Source organism: Tympanuchus pallidicinctus, unplaced genomic scaffold (assembly GCF_026119805.1).
Source record: "Tympanuchus pallidicinctus isolate F22 unplaced genomic scaffold, pur_lepc_1.0 scaffold12, whole genome shotgun sequence".
Classification (NCBI taxonomy): Eukaryota; Metazoa; Chordata; class Aves; order Galliformes; family Phasianidae; genus Tympanuchus; species Tympanuchus pallidicinctus.
This window is the reverse complement of record NW_026294637.1, coordinates 13,619,023-13,642,639: the sequence shown is the minus strand read 5'-3', so window position 1 is coordinate 13,642,639 and position 23,617 is coordinate 13,619,023. Positions and strand designations below refer to the sequence as shown.

The 23,617-nt window shown below is 43.4% G+C and overlaps 1 protein-coding gene across 2 annotated transcripts in view; it reads left to right on the top strand.

Annotated features, from left to right (window-relative positions):
- The first annotated feature begins 577 nt into the window (after nt 1–577).
- The window catches only part of MYO1E (myosin IE), an 84,195-nt gene continuing 61,155 nt past the window's right edge, over nt 578–23,617 (top strand). The window contains exon 1 of one of the 2 annotated variants that reach the window (XM_052671517.1): nt 578–835. In XM_052671517.1, the coding sequence (XP_052527477.1) occupies nt 578–835 (258 nt within the window). Of the gene's footprint in view, nt 836–1,838; nt 1,857–23,617 lie in introns of those variants that run through there. The other variant, XM_052671518.1, reaches the window with a different exon arrangement.

Sequence of the window (23,617 nt, the reverse complement as noted above, 5' to 3'; positions counted from 1 at the left end):
CTTGTTACAAAGGTGCCCATCTGTACCTACACGCAACTGCAAACCAGGCATTAAAAACACCAGCATCAGAAGCAAACAGAAAAACCGGTAATGCTGATGTGGGTTCTCTTTGTCATGCCTCCCCTATTCCTGCTCTCTGGGTGCTTGCGGCTCTTCACTGTTTTTCGTCACAGCCCCTATGCAGCGCCAGGCACCCCCGTTTTGTTCGAGAGCAGTGCGGCTTTTGCTCTCTGCTTACTGCCAGCAATAGAGAACGATGCAAAAATAAGAAGCCATGCACCTGTTGGGAGCGCTTTGCCGAGCGCTCCGGGACGGATGGACGGTGAGGGGCTGCTGGGCGCTCCGACCGCCGGGTGCGGTATCGCCGCTGCAGGCGGCCCGGGAGCTGCTCGGCTTTTCCGCTAGCGAGGGGCGCGCGGCAAAAAGTTGAGTGCTTTCCGGCGGGCTGAGACGTGCCGCCCCGCGGGTCGTTCACGTGGAAGGAGAGGAGGTCACGGCGCTGCCGGTGCCCCCGGACCCCGCCGGGCGGCGGGCAACGGGCGGGGCGCGAGGGGCCGCGTCGGGATTCCCTCAGGGAATGACGTTCCGGCGCGCGGCCATTGGCTGCGCCGTGCCGAGTTCTCCATTTATGGACACGGCGCCCGCGCGGCCAGGAAGGGGCAAGCCGCCCGCGCCGCTCGGCCCTGCCCCGTCTGCCGCGAGCCCCGGCGCTCCCCGCCCCGCCCGTCCGCACCGCCCCGCGCGCGGGGGGCGGGCCCGCCGCCGGCCTCGTCCGTCCCGGGGCGCCGGCGCGTCTGAGCGGAGCCGTGGGCAGCGCAGCGCGGGAGCCGCGATGGTAGGCGCGGGCCGGGGCGGTTCGTTTCGCGGGGTCCCGCCGGGGGAAGGCGGGGTGCGCGCGGTGCCGCCGTCGAGCCGAGACCCGCGGCCGGCGAGGGGCGGCACCGTCAGGGCTCGGAGCTCCCCTGCCGGGTCCGCGTGCCCCCCGTGCCGTGCCGGGGACGGTCCGCGCAGCGAGCCGCCGGGTGGGGGCGAGGGGCGCGGCGGGCCGGGCGGGCCGGGTCCTCAGCCGAGTTTGTCTTGCTGGTCGCCGCCGGCTCCTGCCGGTTCGTCATAGGTTTCGGAATGGAGTAACGCAGGTGTGACTCCGATTCCCCTTGCGGAGGACTTGGAGTAAGGAGCGAGAACTCCGGTATGGTAACTAACCGGGCTGGAAGTGAGTCACTGGTTATGAGCGTGGTTCTTAAGCGGAGCCCTGAAGATCTGAGTAAAGGCACTGTAAAAAGAAAAACTTTTGTGCTCCTTCCTGTTGCTACAGCTCGGGGTGCGCGCAGACGTCCCCTCCCCCCTCCCGGCCCCACCTGCCCGGGCGCGGCCCCGCACACCTGTGCCGGCGGCGGTCGAGGCTCTGCCGTTCGCTGTGCAAATACAGCGCTGCGGGGCTCGGGGAGCCGGGATTCCTGCCCCACGGATGTGCTGGGATGGGATGGCTCCTCGCTCGCTGCAGCCATGCTCTTGGTGACGGGCTTTGGGAGGGAGAGGCCGGCATGCCGGCCGTGAGCTGATTGTTTACTTGGAGATTGCAATCGGCCTTTGCCCTCACCTTTGTTTCGCGGCGCTCCTTTCGTCAGGGTGATTGTGGCACCTGTGGGCTCCCGGCTGTGATTGCTGTGCAGCTGCTGCTGGGCGCTGGGTGAGGCCGGGGCTGCTTGGTGCCAGAGCTGCCTGACCGCTGCCGGTGGTGCTCGGGTCAGCGCACCTCTCCCTATGGTCAGTATGCAGCGGGCCCCAGCGGTTCCCTTCCAACGAAAGGATTGAATCGAAATATGGTTCTTGTCAATACGTGTAACTAGGAAATGGTAACAAGCTCAACCAATTTTACTTTTTCAAACTGAAGGAATTAACAAGTTATCCTCTTCTGTGAGCAGTTCAGGCTACTACTGTTGTGGTTTTGATTTGGTATTGAAGTAGTCCTGAATTACATGAGTACTTCTGTGATTGTCCTTATGCAGCCATTACAATCCAGCCAGTGAAGATTGTTGTTTTGCAAGTACTGCTTCGACTCAGAGCTCTCTGCAGGCAGCAGTTGGTGACCCTTCAGCAGGTAGCTCTGTGTAACCAGCTGGCAGCAGGGCTGTCTGCTGGGATTTCTAATGGCTGGTTACCAATATGAATCACACTGCTCACATCCTGAAATGTTATATGCTTTTCTGAGCTCTTTGAGAAGTTATTTCCCTCTTTTTTTTTTTTCTTTTCTTTTCTTTTTTCTCTTAACAGCTTTGATTTCTTTGGAGGGGGAAAAATGCTAGCACTGACATCAAATGCATTTGTTTTGTGCTGTTCAGGCACTTTGATACTGCAGAGCATGTGATGGTGAGACTTGTGCAAATATTCCTCTTTCAGCCATTGTGCCCTTCTTATGTCTGCTGGTGAGGCCGTGCAGCTGTGTGCAGCTCAGCAATATGTGTGCTCTTTTTTGCTGGTTTATTTTTAATCCAGTCAATATCTATATCTAGTTGATGGTGGGGTTTCAGAAGGACTTATGCAGTCATGGAATGGGTGAGCTGTTCTGTGGCTTTTTGCTGCAGTATGAGGTGGGAGTGAGAAACAGCAGGGTGAAACTGCCCTTCGGCTGACAGCCTTAAGGAACACCTGATAACTACTGGAATGCGTTCCTTTTGTTAAACTTAGCATTTCAGTTTTTTAAATTCAACAGCATTAGAATCACAGAATGGCTTGTGTTGGAAGGGACCTTAATGATCATCCAAGTTCCATGCCATTACTGTTAGCAGGGTTGCCAGCCTCCAGATCAGGCTGCCTGGGACTCCAACCAACTTGGCTTTTGCTGCCTTCACGGCTTGGGCATTCATAGACTGACTCTGGGCAAGGATTTCCTCCTACTATCTGTAAGGAAGGCTGCCTGGAGAAGCTATGGATGTCCCATCCTTAAGAGTGTTCGCAGCCAGGTTGGTTGGGGCCCTTGGCCAGCCTGATCTGGGGGGTGGAAACCCTGCCAGATGATGCCTAATTTCAAAACAGCTTGATATGAGTAGAGGTCAAATATTTATTGTTCAATCCAGCCTCATGCTGAGCATGGTCTTGGTTACACATAGTTCTCAGGAAAGTCTGCAGAAATGCTGTTTCTTAGTTGCCCTGAAAGGACTTGCTTGGCTTCAGGGTTTGTTCCTAAAATAGTTTGTATAAGGGACCTTATACTGTCTTAAATATACCGTCTTACATTTTCTTCCTGTATGAAATTCTCAGGCAAGACACTGATGTTTCTGTATTTGAAGAGTGCTTTCCTGTCTGGTGCTACAGACAGTAGCATAAGCTCAAACCTTACTCTCTGCCAAAAGTGGGATAGCAGGGAGGGCAGCCGCATGTGCTTTGCATTATGTCTAGAGGTGCATTCACAGGAAAATCTTCCAGCTATATGGTATTCCTGTCTGGCTGATACATAAAATAGAGCAAAACACAGTAGCATGTTCAGTAGCAAAACTAGTGACTCATTCTTGAGTTTGGTTTAAATCTGCACTGTGCATATTCTCTCTGCTTCTTGCTAGTCTGGACCTCTAGAACAGTTTATAGATATATGGTGCATGTTAGCAGACTTCAGAAAACATTAGTGTAGGCAGAATACTACCCAAATGCAGCTTTTGATGCTAATAAAGACTGAACATGTGACTGTATATTATGTACATCCTGAACGTTTTCCTAAGTCTTTGCTTTCCAGAATTGCTTTTTTTTTTTTCCTGTCTATGTGTAACCACTTTATGGTAAGGGAAATGGGGTGAGAATGGCATTAGTAGCTTGTAACTGAACTCTTTACAGGCATTTCCCTTAGCTTGCTCCAGTCTTACTGCCTTGGTCTTAAGGCGTTGCTGCCTGTATGGGAGGAGAAAGCTGAGACAGTCTTCTTTGAGCTGCTGTGACAGCTAGCAAGTGAAAGTGTCAGCTCAACTTGCCTGTTCCCCAAAAAGTTCTCAGTAAGAACACTAGCAGTAACCTTATCTTGAAGTACGTTGTCACACTTGAAGCATTAAGCAGTTGCACACATCTTTGGTGAAGTTTTCTCAGCTCCTTTTGTAATGACATTAACTGCTTAATTTTCTTTTGGCAATACCAGTTTGATTTCTTCCCAGCTTCTAGGAATTAAGAGAGTGACACTGATGTAGAAGGTCATGTGTGGTCCTATCCAGGTTATATCCGAGGAGAAAGGATTTCTTGTATTTTTCTATTCTTGGTTTCAGCATCAGAAATGTTTGTGTGTTTAGATCTGCTACTTAAGATTGTATGTATTATTAATGTGTAACAATTAACATGTAAACAAACATTTGGATCTACAAAAGAATCCTTTGTTTCAGTAAAACATTGAATTCAGTTGCAGCATCTGCTGAGGAAGGGATTGAAAAGGTAAGAGGTCATCTTTCTTGCTAAATTTCTGGCTCTTGTATGTACTTTGCCAAGGACCTTGTGCAACCCTGGGAATGAGCTTACTGTGCTTAAAAAGCAGTGTTCTGGCATAAATTGCAGTGGTTCTGCTGATGGAGACCCGCCTGGGATCTCTTACTGTGTCAGCTTATTAGTTGTCAGATTTCTTGCTTACCTTTTGGTTCTGGTTGCTGCCACAACACATGGCTTATATGTGACAAATCAGTCTGTTTCCTTTTTCTAAAATGCTGTTGTAATGCAATACATCAATCTGGTTGGTTTTTTTTTAATCTGGTTTCTAGATCAAGATGGTGTGCTACTACTGGGAAGCATTAAAGCTGTCTTATAGGGGATTTTATGCCTAATTAAAGCAGTTGTTGTTTCGAGGAGTGAACAGCTCAGAACTTGAGGGAAGGGGGGGAAAAATCAAAGCAGCAGTTCTCAGAACTGGTGCGTATGTTTGTTTTACAAAAATAAGTATTTGGAGAATAGTCCAACCCCTGTACAAAGCTAGAAATAATCAGGCCTACCTTGGCAAGAAGGCACTGGCTTGTGCTGTTACCGACTTTTTGAACAAAGACATTTTGCATATTCAAGACTTTGATTAAATAGAAAGGCTTACATCAGCACCCAGGGATAGACCATTTGGAGAGAAAAGGTTCTCTTAAACCTATTCTTATCTATTGGAATTCAGTTGCTTCCCTGTTGTTCTGTTATCCAAGAAGCTCTTGGCAGACTGCAGTGGTGTTATTACCCTCGTGGAAGTGTCTTTACTACTTGGGAGTGCAGAAGCTGCGTGGGCTACTTGCTAACTTTTGCAACCAGTGGACTCTGTTAGCTGCTGTGTGTTGTCTGGCTTCTATTATTTCTACTACATGGGCATAAAAGTATTCAAAAGTATCAGAGAAATGCCGCAGTCAACACACTTTCTCCTTTTTTCTGATATCAGAACCAAGAGCTGTTTTGTTCTGAGCTGGTTGGGCCTTGTGCTCCCTGCTGGGCCCTCATCCCAGCCCAGCCGCCCGCTGTCACACTGTGGTCTCTGCTGTAAGAGCTGCCTTTCAGATGAGCTTCCCTGGGTTCAGCTGCTCCCACCTCCTGCATCCACCGCGTTCTTGGGATGCTCTGGCTGTCCTGCCCAGGAAGTACGGCTGTTGTTCACCTCCTGACTCATCCTCACCCAGCTCTCCTGTGCACCACCTCCAGACTTCCTCCCTTTCTCCTGCCCCACCTTTGTGGAGAGCAGCTGTGCGGTGGTGTCCGGGCAGCACAGGGAAATCCCTTACCTTAGCTTGACCAAGTCATTGCTATGTGGGAAAAGGTTTCTTACTGAGGGTAAAGTATTTCTGAATGATGATCCTCACATAATAAAACGTGCTCAGTATAAATGTGTGTGTGGGTCTGGAGTTACCCGCTCATGTACAGCAGCAAGTACATCTGAGCTCAAGATGTGTGTAGATAGACTAGCAGGAGGGGTGGTTAAGGGGCACTTTTCAAAGACAGACATTTAGCTGCTGTTAAAGCTATTGGTGGGTTGGGTTCATGAGCTGTCCAGGTTTTTAAGTTTTGACTTGAAACTGAGACTGTTCTTTTGAGTACAGCCAGTGAAGAGCTGTCAGGGAAAGCAGTGTTGGTAGTTGGAGTGCGAGTCAGAGCATCTTCAGTAGGATTGGTGGTTATTGGAAAGGACACTTGAGGGGGAACTGAGATGTCTGAGGAGTTGTCTACTGACATAAGAAAACAAGTTCAACAACTGTCCTATACTTACAAGTTCATTTAAAAGTTAGCAGACATTCAGCATGCTTCTCTGTTGTTGGAGCCTGGAAGTGCAGCAGACTGCCCACAGGTCTGTGTGCTGCTTTCCTACGCCAGCTGCTGCAGGTATCTCTGGTGGAAGTGGCTTTTGGCTGTTAGCAGCAATGCAGAAGCTGACATCACACCCACTTAAGATGGGATGGTGACAGGTGGGTATTTATTTAACTTATCTCACCAAAAAATCGAACAAAAATGCTTTAAACAAAACCGTGTTCTTCTAGAAGCTGTTCTGGTGCTTTGTTCGGCAATCCTGAAGTCTAAATAAATGTGTTTTTGGCACCCTTCAGACAGAGCTAGCAGTCTTGTAGCGACTAGCTGCACTTGTTCCAGAACAGGAAGTGTGAGGGTTTTTCTCTGCCAGCTCACTGAACCACTCACTGAATCACCTTCATCAGCTGAGTGTGAGTCTGCAACCAGTTTTCTGTCAGCCGTGTCTAATTTAAGTGTGGAAGCCGTGGTCAAGTCTGAACAGTGCATCCCGATATCACTTGTAAAATATGGCATCTCCACTCTGGCAAATGTTCTTAACACTCGAGATTTTAAATCTTTCACTCTGATGTCTTATGAACTAACACAGTGCCAGATGTTTGATCCGGCACCTAGGAGAGTCTTCTGTTTTCAATCTAACATTCCACAGCATTTGAGAGGCTTTAAATTCTAGGCCATTCACCACTGCTTGCTGGGATTTATTTTTTTTTTGGTACTGATTTATGTCTTTTCTTGTGCTTTGAGCTGCATATTGCTAATAGCATAAATACAGAAGATGGAAATCGAGGCTTTTTGTCAGTAATACATTTGCATTGCCAAGCGGTAGTCAAGAATTTGTCTTTTTGTTTTTTTTCTGCCTTGAGGGATTCAAGTCTGTGCAGTGCCTGAGCACTTCCGAATTTGCTTTTGCAGTTGAATCTTAACCCTGTGCTACTCGGCTTTGTAGATTAATTATGCTAGTCCAAAGTATTTTAGTTTCTTTTTCAAATACTGCTACAGTGCCCGAACTCAAGTCCCTTGGGCTGTGACCCCTGTATGCCGATAGCTTTTTGGTATGAAAGTGCAATCCTTTTGGGCTGGGCTGGTAGGAAGGTTCCAAGGACAAAGGTTGCCCTATGTATCTACTGCATTATTGCTATTGTATTTCTCTGGATGTGTACTGAGCTCCTTCAGAAATCTGTAATCAGTAGCCCCAAAACTGAACTTCTGTGGTATATGAACTGTAAAATATTTCATTTAAATGAAAGCAATGTCCTTGAGCTGCAGTAAAGCTCAAGAGCTTGTGTTTTCATTGGATCTAATTTTAACTGCCTTTTTGTGGTACTCAAAGGCAAGTGGATGCCCTTAACTGAGAGCACTTGTCTTTCAGTATGAGAAAAATTTGGTTTGTGTGTTGGTCAGTTGTGAAGTAATTTGTTTTCTTATATTATACTTCTGATTGTGTTCCACATACACATTTGTCCTTTCTTTAGATACAAGAAAACTTAACCGTATTTGAAGAGTCATGCTTCTGGTACAGATAGAGTTAAATGTGAGTTTTTCCAACTTGATGAGATTCATTCCAGAAAGGAAAGCTACAGGTCTGCACGTTTGTGCTTTTTCAGCACTGAGGTACTTAGCTGTCTGCGTACTCTGAATTATGAAATAATTCTACAATATTTTCCTAATAATTGCACAAAATCATGTGTCATTGGCTTTATTTTTTCTTGTTTTCTACCTGTGTAGATTGCCATCTAAATATGGATCAAGAAATCTGGTATTTTTGAGCAAGCTAGTGATAGAACTTTATCATCTAGGGAACAAACTAGTTAGTCACAGAGATCTGTTGTATTGTATCATTATATCATTTCTAGTTTTGTAATCTTCATGTTGATTCTTGATAGTACAGATTTTGTGGAAGCAAGTTACAGACTAGATACAGCATTCCTATTGAGGAAAATTCTGGGTAGTGTAGAAACTGATGTATTATAGTATACAATTTTGTAATATATGGCTTCTATACCACATACCATATAATCATAGAGTCATTTGAGTTGGAAGGTACCCTTAATCTCCCCTGCCATGAACAGGAGTCAGGGTGCTCAGAGCCTGGTCCAGCCTGACCATGTCTGTCTCCAGGAACGAGGCATCCACCACCTTTATGGGCAAAATATCCTGCTGCAACTGTCCATGTAGACTTATGGATTCAAGCAAATCAAGAATAAAATACAGTTTTAAAAAAGATATTTGACTGTAAATTAAAACGCAGAAGTAGTTTCATGAAGTACAGAATTACTTCAGCTAACATTCTGCTTCACCTCCCTCTCCCTGTAAACTGGGCCTTATTCACAGCTGTGTTTCCAGGACCTGTTGCTGTTCTGTTGGTAATCTCCCAGGCCTTTTTCAGTACTTCCCCTTGACTTTAAATACACACTGGGAGCTACTATCTTGGTCAGTAATTGCTAGATTCAACAAGCCAAAGATTCCTACCAAAATATTCTGGGCTTTGCAGTGCAAAAATCAAAATAACTTCTTCGAGTAGTGCAGTTCAGATCCTGGCTGCTGTGTGTAACCTGCACAACTTGGGCAAGTGGTGTGAGGTGACCTTTTGTAGCTGGATGGCCCTGGTTGGGGGTGGAAGTGTGGGCCTACTGCAGTGTAGTAGCACCATTAAGCCTGCAGAGATGCTTGCAGTGGGAGTGCTAAAAATGCATCAGTTGGGTCCTGAATGCTCTCTGTTTTGTTAGCTTTTTATTCCTTTTGTTTGCTCTGCAATGGCAGGTGGCTCTTCAAAGCATCTTTCTGCTTCTTCCTTGAGTACTAGGAGGTCGTAATGCCCAGAGCCAGTGTGTGCTGGTGTGGGATGGTGTTGGCATGCAGTGTTGGTGTGAGGGGGAACGTTTTTCTTCCTGCTAAGTGACAGGGGCTTCTGTGCTTCTCAGGGTTATGTTCAGCTTCCCAGGACACTGTGAAGACCCATGTAGTTCTGTTTGAAACCCTCCTTCATGGGAGTGGACTATCAACAAGTAATCTGGGCTCTGAAGTTGGAGTTGGAATAACTTTTATAGGCTGTGCTATTTTTTGTGGGTTGTGTGGGTGTATTTTTATTTTAGCCTGAATTAAGCGTGCATGGCTAGGAAGAAGAGAAATGATTTAAATGTTATTGTTCAGAGATTCTGATGTGACACTGCATACTTCTACTGAAATCTGATTTGGGACTTGGCCCTTAATGAGCAAAAACTGGACTTCTCTTTAAAGCAGAACTATGTGGGAGGAGGCAAAATGACTTCATCGTAGGCGAGGCCACTGCCGTTGTTTTCTGATGCTGTTGTGGTTGCTGCATTGGGTTGTGATTACAGAGGTCAAGGCACGGTCTCTTTCCTGTGAGAGGACGGGGATAGGTGTTGAGCAGATCAATTAGAAGCATACCTACTCAAGTGAAAAAGGATATAGTGGAGGTTGAATGTGAAACTCAGGCTGCGTTGGGTCCCCTTATGCTCAGTAACTGTCTTTATGAACTCAAATGCTAATCTGGTGATTTAAACGACCTAAGGGTACTTGTGTAGTCATTCTTGTCTTTACAGCACTGTGTAATAATTCGTATCTGTATGACAATAAGGAACTAGATCCAACCTACTGGAGAAAATAATTTGCCCAATTTGATATTTGCTTTAAATAGCAATTAAATCAGTAAGTATGATGCTCTACAGTTAATTAAATTTAAATTCAATACGACTGAAATTGTTATGGTTTGGAAAAAAAAGTCCATGCAATAACAGAGGCTCATCTGTTCTAGCATAAAGCTGCCTTCAAACAGTTCCCTACAGAACTTCACATTACAGACTTCACAGGTCTTGGCCTCAGCCTCAGGAATATATCAGTGGAACCTACCGCGAGGCTACAGAGTGCTTAAACGTAAGCAGCATACCATAGTACAGAATGGGACTGATTATTCTGTGTAGATAAGTAGTATTGTTAACTTTCAGTTTTTATGTGGAAAGGAACAGTTTACCAATTTACAGTGCCAGTTACTCAGCTGACTTTTCCAGAATTCTTAGAGCTATTCCCATTAGTACTGCTCTTTAAAGCTGTTCTAGTGGTAAGTAGGATTTCTGGTTCTAGGGCTCTTAATGTCTGAAATACCAGCACACCCAGTCCCCAGAGACCTGATCTCAGTGTGCAGAATAAGTTGATGACCAACAGTGGTTTCTTCCTGTAGTTTAGCTTGTGCTTTTATTCTTGATTCATTCTAGGAACACTTCAGGGGAAACAAAAGAACAGTGAATACTTATTCCCGTATTTGGTATAATTCCAGACAAAATGGGTATCCTTCCTCATTAAGTACTGGATGATGGTGCTTCTGGAAAAACCAGCCCTCCTTAAACTATGGACTTATCTTTAAATGGCCACATCAGGCTTATTTTCCTTGTGGCTGCATACAGTGCAGTTTTCTACATAGAATCATAGAGATGCTAAGCAATCAGGTAGCTCTAGTAGAGTGAAGAGGAATAAGATAAATGTTTGCCTCATCAGAACAGTAAAAGCTTGTATTTGCATATTTATATGTCCTTCTTTGGCAGATTCCATTAGCACTGTGCATTAGTAGGGTCATTTAAAATTACATTAAGAGTACGATTGGAATTAGTGGAGGTTATAAAGTATATGTTATGAAATACACATTTGGCTTTTAACTGCTGATAGTGGAAGAGGAAAGAATAAATAAATGTAAAAGGCTGTTTCATCTCCTATATTGCTTTTTGTTCCTTTATATATGAGGGCAGCTCTGAAAATAATGTCTCCTGTTTTATTGTGTTGGCCTGTGACGTCAGAAGTGGATGTTGGTGTTATGGCAGTAGAAGTTGAACCTTCCCATCAATATTCCATTACATGTAGTTGCTGTGTGACAGATGGCAGCAGAGGAGCAGTCTGACAGAATGGTGTCTGACATGGAAGTACACATGAAGCAAAGGTGTGTCACTGAATTCCTTCATCTGGGGGGAAAATGGCACCCACTGATGAACCAGTGGGCATCAGCACAGTGAGGTGGTGGTTGGTGCATTTCAGCAGTGGTGACAGTGACATGAAAGACAAGCCATGTTCTGGTTGGCTGTGCAGATTTTTGAGTGTGGCATAGCAGGCTCTTGTTCATGGCTGGCAGAAAGTCTTAGCTAATGGTGGTGACTATGTTGAAGTGTTTTGAAGTGCTCTTTGTTGCAGCTTCCATGGAAAGAAATCGGAGGTATTACTTCTGGAGCAGCCTATGTAGTTGAATGAATTTACATTGTTGTCGGTATTCCCAGTAGAGATCTGGTGTGGAGGGCGAACCCAATTTCAAAGCCTAGTTTCATTAACAGGCGCTAATGAAGAAAGCCATTAGAATTAAGCAAACACAGCGTACTTCAGGAGAGCGTTTTAATCACGAGAAACACACTCCCTATTTCCTGCTGATCTAACCAGCTGCTTTACCTGCTTCCATGCATCTCATCTGTAAAAATACCCCTTAATTCTGAGACAGCAGATTTTAGTTGAGGAGTCCTGATCTTGCTAAGTGTTGCGATATATACATAAACTCAGATTAGCTAAACCTTAGTTGCATGCATCAGGGTAACCAAAATTAAATTGTTCTGAAGATGTTCTTGGGAGAACTAGAAATTACCAATACTGGTAAATGTAAAACTACCAAAACTGGGTAAGGAATGAAAGTTTGAAATTCAACGGGAAAATCAGAACACAATTCAGAGTTGTCAAATGAGACCACTTTTGGTGACAGAGAATAAGTCTTAGAGTTGTAAGTCTGTAACCCTTTGCCAGTCCTGAAAGTTTCTTTTATGGGAAGGAATTACAATGCTGTTTGTTCTGAAAACAGTTTTCACTATGTGAAAGAAATCAAGTGCTGCAGGAAGTATATTTGGGCTCTGTTGACAGTACAGCTTGTACTTCTTGGTGTGTAGGCAGATAACTCGCAGTCTGCAGACACTATAAGGATGTTCTGATGAATCTGAAGGTAATAGTTTGAGTGGGACAGAGAAGTATATTAGCCCAGTTAGTGAATTACTCATGAATAGCTGTTTAGTCTGACCTGCTGAAAGCAGGTTTTCAGATAATTTCAGTGTTCAGATAATGTCTTAATGGTACAGGCAGAGATGTTCTTGTACATGTGGTCATTAGGTAGGTTGTTGCTTGACTCTTTTGGTATGTGGGCCTGTCCTTAGTCCAGAATATGCTTAAAAATACACTTAAAATTACAGGAAGATTTAAGTGCATTTTGCTGCTATACAGGAGGATTTTTCTTTGCATTGAGTCTGAGTAGTGGGAACCCTGCGCACAGTCTCTGCTTTTCTCTTGGCTGAGCGACCCTTGTGCCTGAAGATTAGGTTGACAGCAGCAGCTATGGTCTGATGCTGTTGTTTTTTCCAGTGAGATTACACAATTTCTTCTTGAAGAAAGAAGCTTATGGTATTTTCTGCATGGATTTAATGACTGTTAGTTGTGTTCATCAAAACATGTGCAAGTGCTTTGCTGTTGGGTAGCTAATAGGCACTTAGTAAGCAACTGGTACTTTTGGCAGCTGCAATGAATTCTTGTCCCTTCTATTTTGAAGGTTTGAAGTCCCAGTAGCTGGAGTTCTCTGCCTACTGATTTCTCAGTTCTGTTATCCTCTGCACAGGCTCCTCCTTGGCAGCAACTTGGCAGACTTTTTCCTTCTAGCATGTTCTGTAGAGCAGAGGGTTGCTACTTGGTGACCTATATGGGAAAACAGGCAAAAATGGTGAAGCTTCCCAAAGAAGCATGAAGTGCTATGGAGCAGCTATGAAAAGCTGTTTGTGTGTCAGTTTTCTCGCTGGCTGGCTGTCAGCCTGGAGCTGTAAGAGGCAAGACAGTCTGATTGTAACCAGCCTGTTATGGCTTGTATTGAATCCCTGATACCTGGGAGCAGTTCAACAGCTGCTAAGTTAGAGTAGTGGAAAAGTCTTCAGTAGAAATTGCTAATGGTAACTTCCTACTTCTCTAGAATCCATTTAACTATTTGTACAGCTTTTTTTCCTGGTCTGCTACCAAAATGCAGCCAGAATCAGTGACTGGGTTGTGAGCTACTCCTTGTCTGGTAGCCAAGGCCATGAATTTTGCAACCAGTCACCAGTCTTTTAGGGGAGTATCCAGTTTTATTTAAAAATAATTTCACAAAGGCCACAGTTAGATCTTCAAGTTAGAACTCAAGGAAACTTGTTTCTTTGCCATGCCACCCTCTTGGACTTTGAAAGTGTTCTGTCATTCTGCCTTTCTTGGATGCAGGGCTGGCTGTGAGGTACTAATCCTGTTGCTGTGCTCATTGGGACTGCAGGTGTACAAACAGGAAAGGAAAAAACAAAGGGGAAGTTAATATCGTCTGATTGCCGAAACAAAAAAGCAGCAATTTAGTAGCTAAAATTATGTCCAAGCTGGTAACAGGATACCGTGAACAATGAAGAATTAAAAAAAAAATTCTGTAGCTAAATGTGTCCTTTTAGGGCTTGTTCTGTATTTATTATATGCCATTTGAAATTTGGAGGGTTGGAAGTCACCTCTGTGAAGTGAACTCATTTACTTTTTTGGTGTGTTACCTTTCTGAGAAGCTTAGTCATAAATTGTTGTTAGTACTGTTGACAACTTTGGAATATACTCAAGATCTAAAACAGAGTAAAAGCCTCCTTTGGGGTCAGCCAGGGCAAGTCAAAACAGGATACCAGAGCTGGCAGGGGGAGGAGACTGCTTACTGTCTTTGGTTGTTGGGTTTTTTAAATGTAGCTGCACTAAAATATATGTCTTCTTCCTTCATTTCTGTTCCCGTCTTTCAGTTTCTAGAGAAGCACCGTGTGAGAACTTTTTTTTACTGTGGAGCACCACAGCTATGATCACTCTTTCTGTGGATGCCGCTTTCTTCTCGTGCTGTTTCTATTAGGAAGTAGAAGGGAATATACCCGGGGGCATTTTCCTAATGGCTGCCACAGCCTCTGTTGCTTAGCTCTTAAGTGCCTGAGTACCGTAAAGCATGTGAGAGGGCTGGACTCCTGTGCTGGTTCTCACAGACAGTGTGCTTCTGCCCTGTGATGTGCGCTGGTTCCCCAGCAGGCTGAGCACCGGATCTTTGTTACGCAGAAAAGTGAAAAATGGATTGAATGTAAGAGGGAATGGCCATATCTGGGCTGGAGAGGTGGTGGGAGCCTAGCTTGATCCAGGTACGTTGTGTCCAGCTGCAATATGGAGTTCTGCGCCTTCTGGGGCACCCTAATAGTCCTCCCAGCTGTACAGATAGAATGACTGATTCTAACCTCATGTAGAAAATTGGTACTTGTCCTCCTGTTGATCAGTGCATGACCTTGAAATATTCAGTCTGAGTGTGCAGTCACACGCTGTTGGTCCCTGTGACTGTCATCCAGGCTTTCCTTTGGAGATCCTTCCCTTCCCTTGTGCCTTTGCCAATCTCTTCCTGTCCTCTGCTGCAGCTCTCGCAGAGCTGCCCCGCTTTGTTAACAGGCTTCATGTGGTTTTTGCATTTCTCTTAAATCTTACACATCATAGCACATATGCACTCTCATGGATAAGTTACACCTCCACTAGTGGTTCTAAACACGTTTAACCTTGCCCAGGCAGTAGTGCTTAAGTGGTGAAAATGCTGAAACTTGTATTTTGAGAAGTGCTGGGTTCTGTGCCTCGCACAGTGAAGGGAAGCTTGTGGTAAAGACAGGTGAAGTTTTATTTTATGGTTTGTAATAAGGGGATTGAGAAGAAAATGGATATCCAGCTCCATTCACAGGCCTGGTTTGTGAGTAGGTTGTGTTATTACTTAAATGCTATTATTCTGTGACTTCACAGTAGCTTAAGACATGTTCATTTTTTTAGTACTCCTTGCAGTAACTGCTGCTGGGTGTTGGAGAATTTCTAACAGCAGCGCACTGAAATGTATGCGCTATTCAATTTGTCACGTATTTGCATTAAATTGATGTTCATCACTGGTAACACCTCCAGTAGTCTGGAAAAATCTGCCATTAGGTGTTGCCTGCACACCGCAGGCACAGGTGTGTGTTGAAGATAATACAGGAAAGTCTCCCTGTAAAGCTAGCACAAGGCTGCTACTGTATAACTTAAAATGCAGACAGTATCTTTTTGAAGTTGTGGTTAGCGGTTCCTAAAAGCAATACGACAACTTCAGAGCTGGATTCCAGAGTAAATCTGTTCTTGCAAAATGTTCTGTGGCAAATTTAATCCCTGCAAATAACTGAAACCTCTTTAACAATTGATTGAAAAGATATTTTCCCTTATGATAGCCCTTCTGAAGAACCAGTGGGCAGTTTTGGACTCATCAATGACTAAACTACTGGTGTGCTGTGTAGAGTCTTAAGCTTCACCTGGTGCTCTCCCTTGCAAACACTATGAAAGCCAAACCTTGCTAAACATTATGAAATTTGACAGGAGCAAACTCCAAAACAGGATAGCTGCAGGCTGCATCCTGTGCTTTTGTGAGTAACAAGGTCCTGGCAGTCAGGCATTACAAGAGGTCTGCAGAAGCACATCTGTGTATCTAATGATTTAATTGTTTAAGCTACTGATGTTGAAGTGCTTTCATTAATTGGATGAGACATGTTTGGCTGCATATTAAGTATGAAAAACTACATTGTGAACAATCATACTGTTTCGCTGGGGAGCCAAAATGGCACGGGCTATGATAATTAGAGATCGCATGTCTCACGTGCAGTGTATTTTTCCACTGTTACTTCACCAGAGGATACAGAATTGTGTGTTAAAAGAACCTTGTAGAAAACACGTTGTTATTTCTCAGTTAATATACCTGAATCCGACCAAAGTATGTGGTGGCTTCAGTATGGGTTTTGAGTGAGCTTCTAAATTTCAAACCTGTGTCACCAGATGAGTAACTGTACAACATCACATCCCAGGCTGTGTGCTGGGACAGCTGATGTATTCCATAACTCGTGCCTTTTCCTTCTCAGCAGTAAGCTTACAGTCCTACAGCAGAACAGTGTGCTGTCCTCAAGTGACCTCAGCAGGGTGTATGGCCTGCTCCAGATGAGCCAACCCCAGCCTGCATCCAGTAGCATTAATGGTATTGGGAGATAACAGAGTGGCTGAGAGCTGTGTACGCTTGCCTAGCATCACACTTATATCTGAGGGCTGCCAGAATGGGAGGAAATGCAGAAAGCATCGAAACTGCAGCTTTTAATTAGATTTCAGTGAAGTAATTTCAATGAAATGATATTAATGGACATCTGAAATGATAGAATGAGGTTTTATTATAGTACGTATGAAACATAAAATTAATAGGGAATTGTAAAGTGAGGTGTTGATGTGCAGAACATAATCTGACAAGACATCCCTGTCATGGGTTTTTAGATACGGGTTTCTGTTTGCATCATTTATGATACAAGTTCAGAAATTCTGCTGAAGAATGTTTCTAATAGCTTGTTCCTTTAGCCTAAAAAAATCTAAATTAAGAAAGCTGACCCTTAATTATGAATGTATTGATAGGATGAGTTTGAGATGCTAAAGCCTGTGTTCTTACAATAATGAAATAAACATACAGGTTTATTCATTTGCTATAGTTGCTACCTTTATAGGTGTACAAATTTAAAAGAGAAGATCTGTGTGTGTGCTGAAGGTTATCTTGGAGGGTACCTGAAGCTCCAGTTCTGTGAGCAATTATAACACCCTTAACTTCGGTGCGGTAGAGCAACTGGCCTTTGTAACTTCCATTTTCTGTTAGTGCTCTGAAATCTGAACTGTGCAGACATGGATGAGAAAACTTACATCTTGTGGGTTATGTATTCCATTATTATTATTTTTCTTTTCCTTTTAGAGAGCAATACCTATAAAAATGGGTAGCTCAGTTGTCTCTCCTTCCAGTTCTGTGGGATTAACATTCATAATAATAAAAGTGGGAGAACAGGTTGACAAGCTATTATAAATAGCTGGATGTTTCATGGTTCTTTGGTCTTTTATAATGCTAAATTTAAAATTAGAGAAATTGCATCTTCAAAAGCTTGAATGAGTTTCAGTACTCCAGCTGTTGAATAATTCATGTTAAATTTTGTTTGTGCATTGTTTATGGTACCAGAAAGAACCTCAAGCAACTGTTTTTTAAAAAGAGAATTACCACCTTCCTTTATTCACCTCTAGCTAGTAACATTTGAAAACAAATGTGCTGCAAAATCCTTGTGTCTGTGCAAAGATTGGCAGCGTGCCTGGCCTCAGCACTGTGTTATGAGTGCCCTCCAAATCTTCCCCCTTTCTTTTTTGTTTTTATTCCATGGAAAAAATGCTCCAATGCACTTCAAGTTGGTTTCCAGGTTGGTTTTTTTTTTTTTTTTTTTTTTTTTTTTTGTTATCAGGTTTGTATGGCTGCTATGGCCCAGAACAAGCAGCTTGGCTATGAAGTGAGCTAGATAGTCTAAGAACCTTACCTAATCGTATCAATCTGGAATCTGGGGAGGACACTGAATATGCAGTAGTAGAAAATGAACCGTAGTTGTGGTCTGCAGTCAGCTGCAACGTCTCTGTTGCTGCACACATCTACCTTTAATTTCTGAAGTAGCAGAAGGTTTGGGTTGTAGCCTGTTGCTTAAGCAGAAATTCACCTGAGTCATTCTCAAGAACCAGATGTACTATGGATGCCTGCTGCTTTACAAAATCAAAGGTCATATGAGGCAAAAATGGGTAGCACTCATAGGGAAGAAAAAGGGACAGAACACAATTGTGTAAGTGGTGGAGTTAGAATAAAGCTCCTTATGTGTTCCAGTGACTGAAATGAAAGCCCTGGAAATGGACCAGTAGGGTTGGTGTTATCCAAAGGCTAATTAGAGTGTGCTGAACCCTTAGAGTCAGCACCATGGGAGTCTAGAGAGTGTGTCAGTATTTCTTTCTTAGGAAGCTGCTTCTAGGATGCATGGCTTCTAGGACTCCCTTCACTACTTAGTACTTTGTTTTTTTCCTCTGGTTCTTGATCCAACTTGTGCCTCAGAGTTTCAAGCCCTGGTGTGAGGAATGTGACGAAAGAAACTGGTGTTGAAGGAGTAACATATTGGAGGGATTTGTCAGAGTTCAAGATAGACCTGTGCAGGGTTAGCAAAAATCAGACTAGGTGTAACTCTGCATAACTCTTGGTGAAGTAGAAACCTTACATGATGAAGGTGCATCTGTGCAGCTGAGGGGTTTGTGGCAGAGTGCTCTCCTGCTGACCAGCTACAGCTGCTGGTGTGGCATTTGGGTCCATTTGTTCATTGCCACTTTAACTGCACTGTTCTCATGCAGCTAGAATAAGGCAGCATTTATGTCACAGTTGTCCTGTGGTTCTGAGGGGTTATGAAGAATGTCATTTAGCGACCTGACATGTAAACTTGAAGGAAAACTGCTTCAGTACAATTTGCCATTTTGAGCCAGAACTTTATTTTAAAAGGGCTGAAGATCTTGACTTGTGTACTTAGTATAGGGCAAAAGAAAAACAAACAAAAGAGAAAAAAGAAAAAGCTGCCTCTGAGGGCTTCAACAGAATATAATGGATTGAGATGGCTAAAAGCAGATAAATGCTAGGTTATCAATGTCCTTTTTATTTTGTGTATAGGCTGTGTGGGGCCTGAGTGGGGAAGAAGAGTACTCTTTCTTAATTGAAATACGAAGCTTAGATGTAAAGTCAATATACAGCTGGAGTTTTGTAGCTGAGTACTGTGTGAAACTCAGCTGGCTTTAGTTCACACTTCTAATGACTCTTTTTTTCTTGTTTGCTTGGTTTCTGTGGGTTTGATCTGGGGCTCAGTGGCTTTGTGTCAAATCCTGACAAGCTGAAGTCTTTGGACCATTGTGTATCTAAAACTTAAATGTTTTCCTGATTCATTTTTTTCTCAGATGTGGAGACTTCAGTAAACATGATCTAGCTTGAATTTTACTTGTTCTGAGTTTTCATTGTGAAGTTCAGCATTTGCTGAAGATGAAAGCTAGCAAGCTTTCTGTTTTGAGGGTAAGATACTAAAGACTTTTACTGTTAAAGAATATAAACAAGCTACTGATTAATCATTTAAAAATTATTATCCAATAAAATCTAGTTATTATTATCTAATAAAATAGGACTTGAATCTCTAACTTGATAGACAAACAGATGATGGTGATGAAGAAGGAGACAGTGCAGAATGTAAAATACTGAATAGAGATTTGCATCAATACAGTCTTGAGGTTATTCGCTTGGCCTGGGTTTCAATTTTTGAATGCTTTGCATCTTTTCACTTTTCTTGAGTGTTAGAGCTGAACCTCATTAAAACTTACAGTTTTAATGAGGTGTCTTCAATGAAGAAAACATTAAGTTTTCTGATAGAAAGCCATGGTCAGACATAGCTGTGGAAAAATTGAAGGGGACAGAAGATGCAGTACACTGCTGTACTTCAGCAAGCACTGCTGTACTTCAGATGTGCTTTGTATTAAATTCCAGTAATAAATAAAGATTCCAGTAATTTTTCTGCAGTCTATACAGCAGTTCTGTTTTTTCCTGAGGCTGATTCTTACTTTTCTGCTGTTTCCCTTTAGAAGAGATCGTTTGGAACGGATGTGTCTTTGCAGTATTGATTTACAGGCATAAACGGGTATTTAATTCTGAAAAATAGGTGATAAAGCTACTGGCTGTGTGAAACAAGCCTTTTTAAAAGTCGATTAAAACACAGTTGGAGTACATTCAGTGCTTGTTTGGCTGGTGTCCCTGATTAAAACATAATTATGCCAATTCAGCATCTGCAAGACTGCATCTAATATGTATTCTGATAGTATTTGCTTTCTATAGCAGATATATGGCAAAAGCTCTTTTACAAATGAAATAAGCTGTCAGTAATCTGTTAAAAGCTTATTAGCTATGAAGGGCTGGATGTCTGAACTAGTTTTCTGTTAGTTTTCTTACTCTAGTAATTTGAATGCTAAATATCTACATTAAACATTCTAACATAAAAAAAAGTTAAAAACAAGAAGGAAGAAACCCACAAACTTCAGGATCAGAGTAGCAGTTTCTTGTAAAAAACCACCTTTTGTAGGTCAGTAGAACTGCCACTTAACCTGTTAAATGAACTTCTGCACTAAGTTGATGAAGACACTAGGGGGATGCAATTCTAGGGATCAAACATAAGCATGGCTGCAGCCTGTGCAGTAACCAAAAAGACCCAATCACGTAGCTGTCAAAGGCTGTATTGTAAATTGTTTAATAATTTCAACTGACAACTTTGGTGTTCCATTGGAGTGGAATGAGCTCTTCATGTTCCCAATGCATTTCTGTGCTTCCATCTTTCTGGGGCATCCACTTTACTGGAAAACACAATGTGCTACTAGTAGAGATCTACTGGTAGAGATATATCCATCTTTGGCTTTTTTCTTCTTGGTGCCTTATGAATTGTTACGGAAATCTACAAGTCTGTGGAGTTGGTATATAAGCTTAGTGAAAATTACAGTAAATAATTAAAAGTATGAGATATAACAGGAAAAAGGTATGACAACCTTATGAAATCTTAAGCAGGCCATGTTATTTGGAAACTTATTCATTGACTCGGAAGATTGTAATAAAAGTCAGTGAAATAAAGTCAAGGTATTAAAAGAAAACAAGCTAGTTATTCTATAAAGCTATTACACACTGTTGATGAAGCTGCCCTTATTACAGAGCTGACTGAATAAACATGCTAGAAATTTAGCAGGATTTCAAATCGTAATTTCCATATGAATAGTGGGTATGTGGGGGATGGTCTGGATATGAGAGTATTCTGGGTTACACTCAGTGGGGTCTCTTTGCCTTGAGGTAGTGTCCTTGTTGGTTAAAATAGAAATCAATTTTCATCAATCAAAAGGATAAATTTCCTTGTGCAGATTGGCCCTAGCAAGTAAGTATTTTCATTCAGTAAGTTCCCATTTCTGTATCTCTACCTTGAGCATCTTGGGCTTTTCTTGCTGTTACCACTTGCCATGCAGAAGAGAGAGTGCTTAGATTTGGTCCTTATGTTTGTATCTGAAAACCCAGGGTGGTCTGCAAAGTTCTTTGAACTGGATCTTAACAGCCTTGGTGTGGGGTGAGAAGAGGAACTTACTGACAGGCTGGCAGGAGAATGTGCTTTCTGGTGTTCTGTGAGCTCTGGTGTGGTTGCTGGGGGATCCTGCTGCCTTAAACCCGAAGCAATCTGCAATTTGCAGACCAGGATGGGGGATGAAGGTATGAAAAGGGAAGCTTTCTTTTTAAAATCTGCTACTCACTGAGTGAAATTTGTCAGGTCCGATGCTTGCTGCCTTTCCAAGATTTTGCTTCCTGTTGCTTTTAGATTAAAAACAACTTTTTGGGAATAGTGTGGACTTGTAGGATTTGATTCTTTGGAAGTGGATGCGTAAGTGATTCCTGAAGTGGGATGCTCAAAAGAATTCTCGCCTGTGTTATGTAATATTTAAAAAAAAAAAAGAAAAAAAAAAAAAAAAAAGGAAGCATCTGTTTCTGCAAAAACTGGAATAAAAATCAAGGTTGGATTCTTCCAGAGTTAAAATAAAGATTTAATCAATGTATCTAACAGTCTACCACACTTTGAAGCCAAGTCTGACTTCTTTGCATGAATAGCAAAACTGGAAAGCTAATAAAAAGGAATTTGTAGGCTAAGCCACAGGCAGCTTGCGTGCTGCTGTCAGCTCCTGGTAGGGGAGTGAATGCTCTCCCTGAGCCTTTCCCCTGTTGTCCTGAGTCAGTACCGTGGGGGTAAACAGGAAGCTGCTGTAGTCCCACAACCTCTAGCATGTGTTTACTCAGCACCCTGTGAAATTAAAGAAACACAGAAAGCAGTTCTTACATGGGAGCCTCCCCTGCTCCTGGGCCCCTGCTGCCTGCCCCAGTGAGCACCTCCTGCCCTAGCATACCTGAGCTCTGCTGTCAAATGTGGCCTGAGGGTGTTGTGGGGCTCTTTTATTCAGTGTTAAAGCAGGCATTTTTGCAGCCACTTAAGTGGGAAAATCCCAGATAAACTCAACTGTAGTTGCTGAATTTCTGCATCCAGGCCTTCAGCAAATGCATTCCATACCTTCTGATCCCAGTACAGCAATGGTTACTTCACCTGTCAGTCCCTGCTGCTGCAGTGCTGTGTCTCCAGGCGAGCATGCTGTGGTTGTGCCAACTGAGCAGATCGATGCTGCTATCTTAAAATAGGCTGCTTTGGAGCCACTGAGCAGTCCTGTGGGCACACTAATAAATCAGCAGTAGACTTAATTTGGCATGTCTTAGACATCTTAGCACTGCATTACACTAATAAAGTCTTGAGGCGTCAGCACAAGGATGCTTTCTGGTATCTGTTGTGCAAAAACCACTCTTGGTCACAGTTTTCTGCTGTACTGCAACTTTTTCTGTTTTATTGTGACTGTTGTGATGCTTAGTCTGAGATAACACAGGCACATGACTATGGGAGAGTTTCTATGTGTGTGTATACACACACACACACACACACACACACACACACACACACGTAGGTTGCTCTGAAAGGTAATGCTTCCTACTTATTTCCATGGAAACCACAGCAGATACGCAGAGCACAGTAACACTATTTGCTAGAGCAAATTATCGGCTACAAAATAGTATTTTTCCACACAATCATTCCATTAGCTGTGCTTTTTTGCCAGTGCTGAGTGGGACCTTGCATGCTACCCATGGACAACTGCACCAGTGGAGGTGACCTGCTGTCACCACTGCTAAAGCAGGCTGCCTTACTGTGCTCACATCCCCTGGTTGGTCCCCATAAAAGCTGTTCAGAGAGCGTCAATGAATGTCAATGAGTGCTATTTCTTCCATGTGGAGGAATTAAATTCTATCCTTCTGCTTCATACGCACTTCCATGTCAAATGCCATTTTGTCAGGCTGCCCCCCTGCTGCCGTCTGTCACGCAGCAACAAAATGTAAAATTACTTTCGGTTGCCTGTAAAATGTTCTATCACACAGGAAGTGACTTGCCTCCCCTGAGGCACTGCTGGGGACAGACTTGGGCCTTAAAGTGTCAGGTGAATGTCTCATCAGTATCAGCCTGGTGAGGAAACAAATACCTTGATTTTATCATGAATCAAAAGGGTCAATAGGAGAGAAGGGGGAAGAGCAGCTTCCAATTCCTGTTTGTTTACAGTGTACAAAGAGGGCAGTGACTGAGCAGAAAGGAATCCACTGGGGCGAGCTGTGGCCTGTGAGCATGGTTTGGTGCTAAGGGCTGAGCTGGAAGCAGGGCTGCAAGAAGCGGGCAGGGAAACGAAGTGGGAACATCAGCTAGAGCAGGACGTGTTTGTGATGGCATTACTATAATATGCCACTGGTTTTACTTTCTCCAAAAGTTTCAGCTGGCACCAGTATGCAGAGAGCACCACAGCATCAAAATGCTCTTTCTGA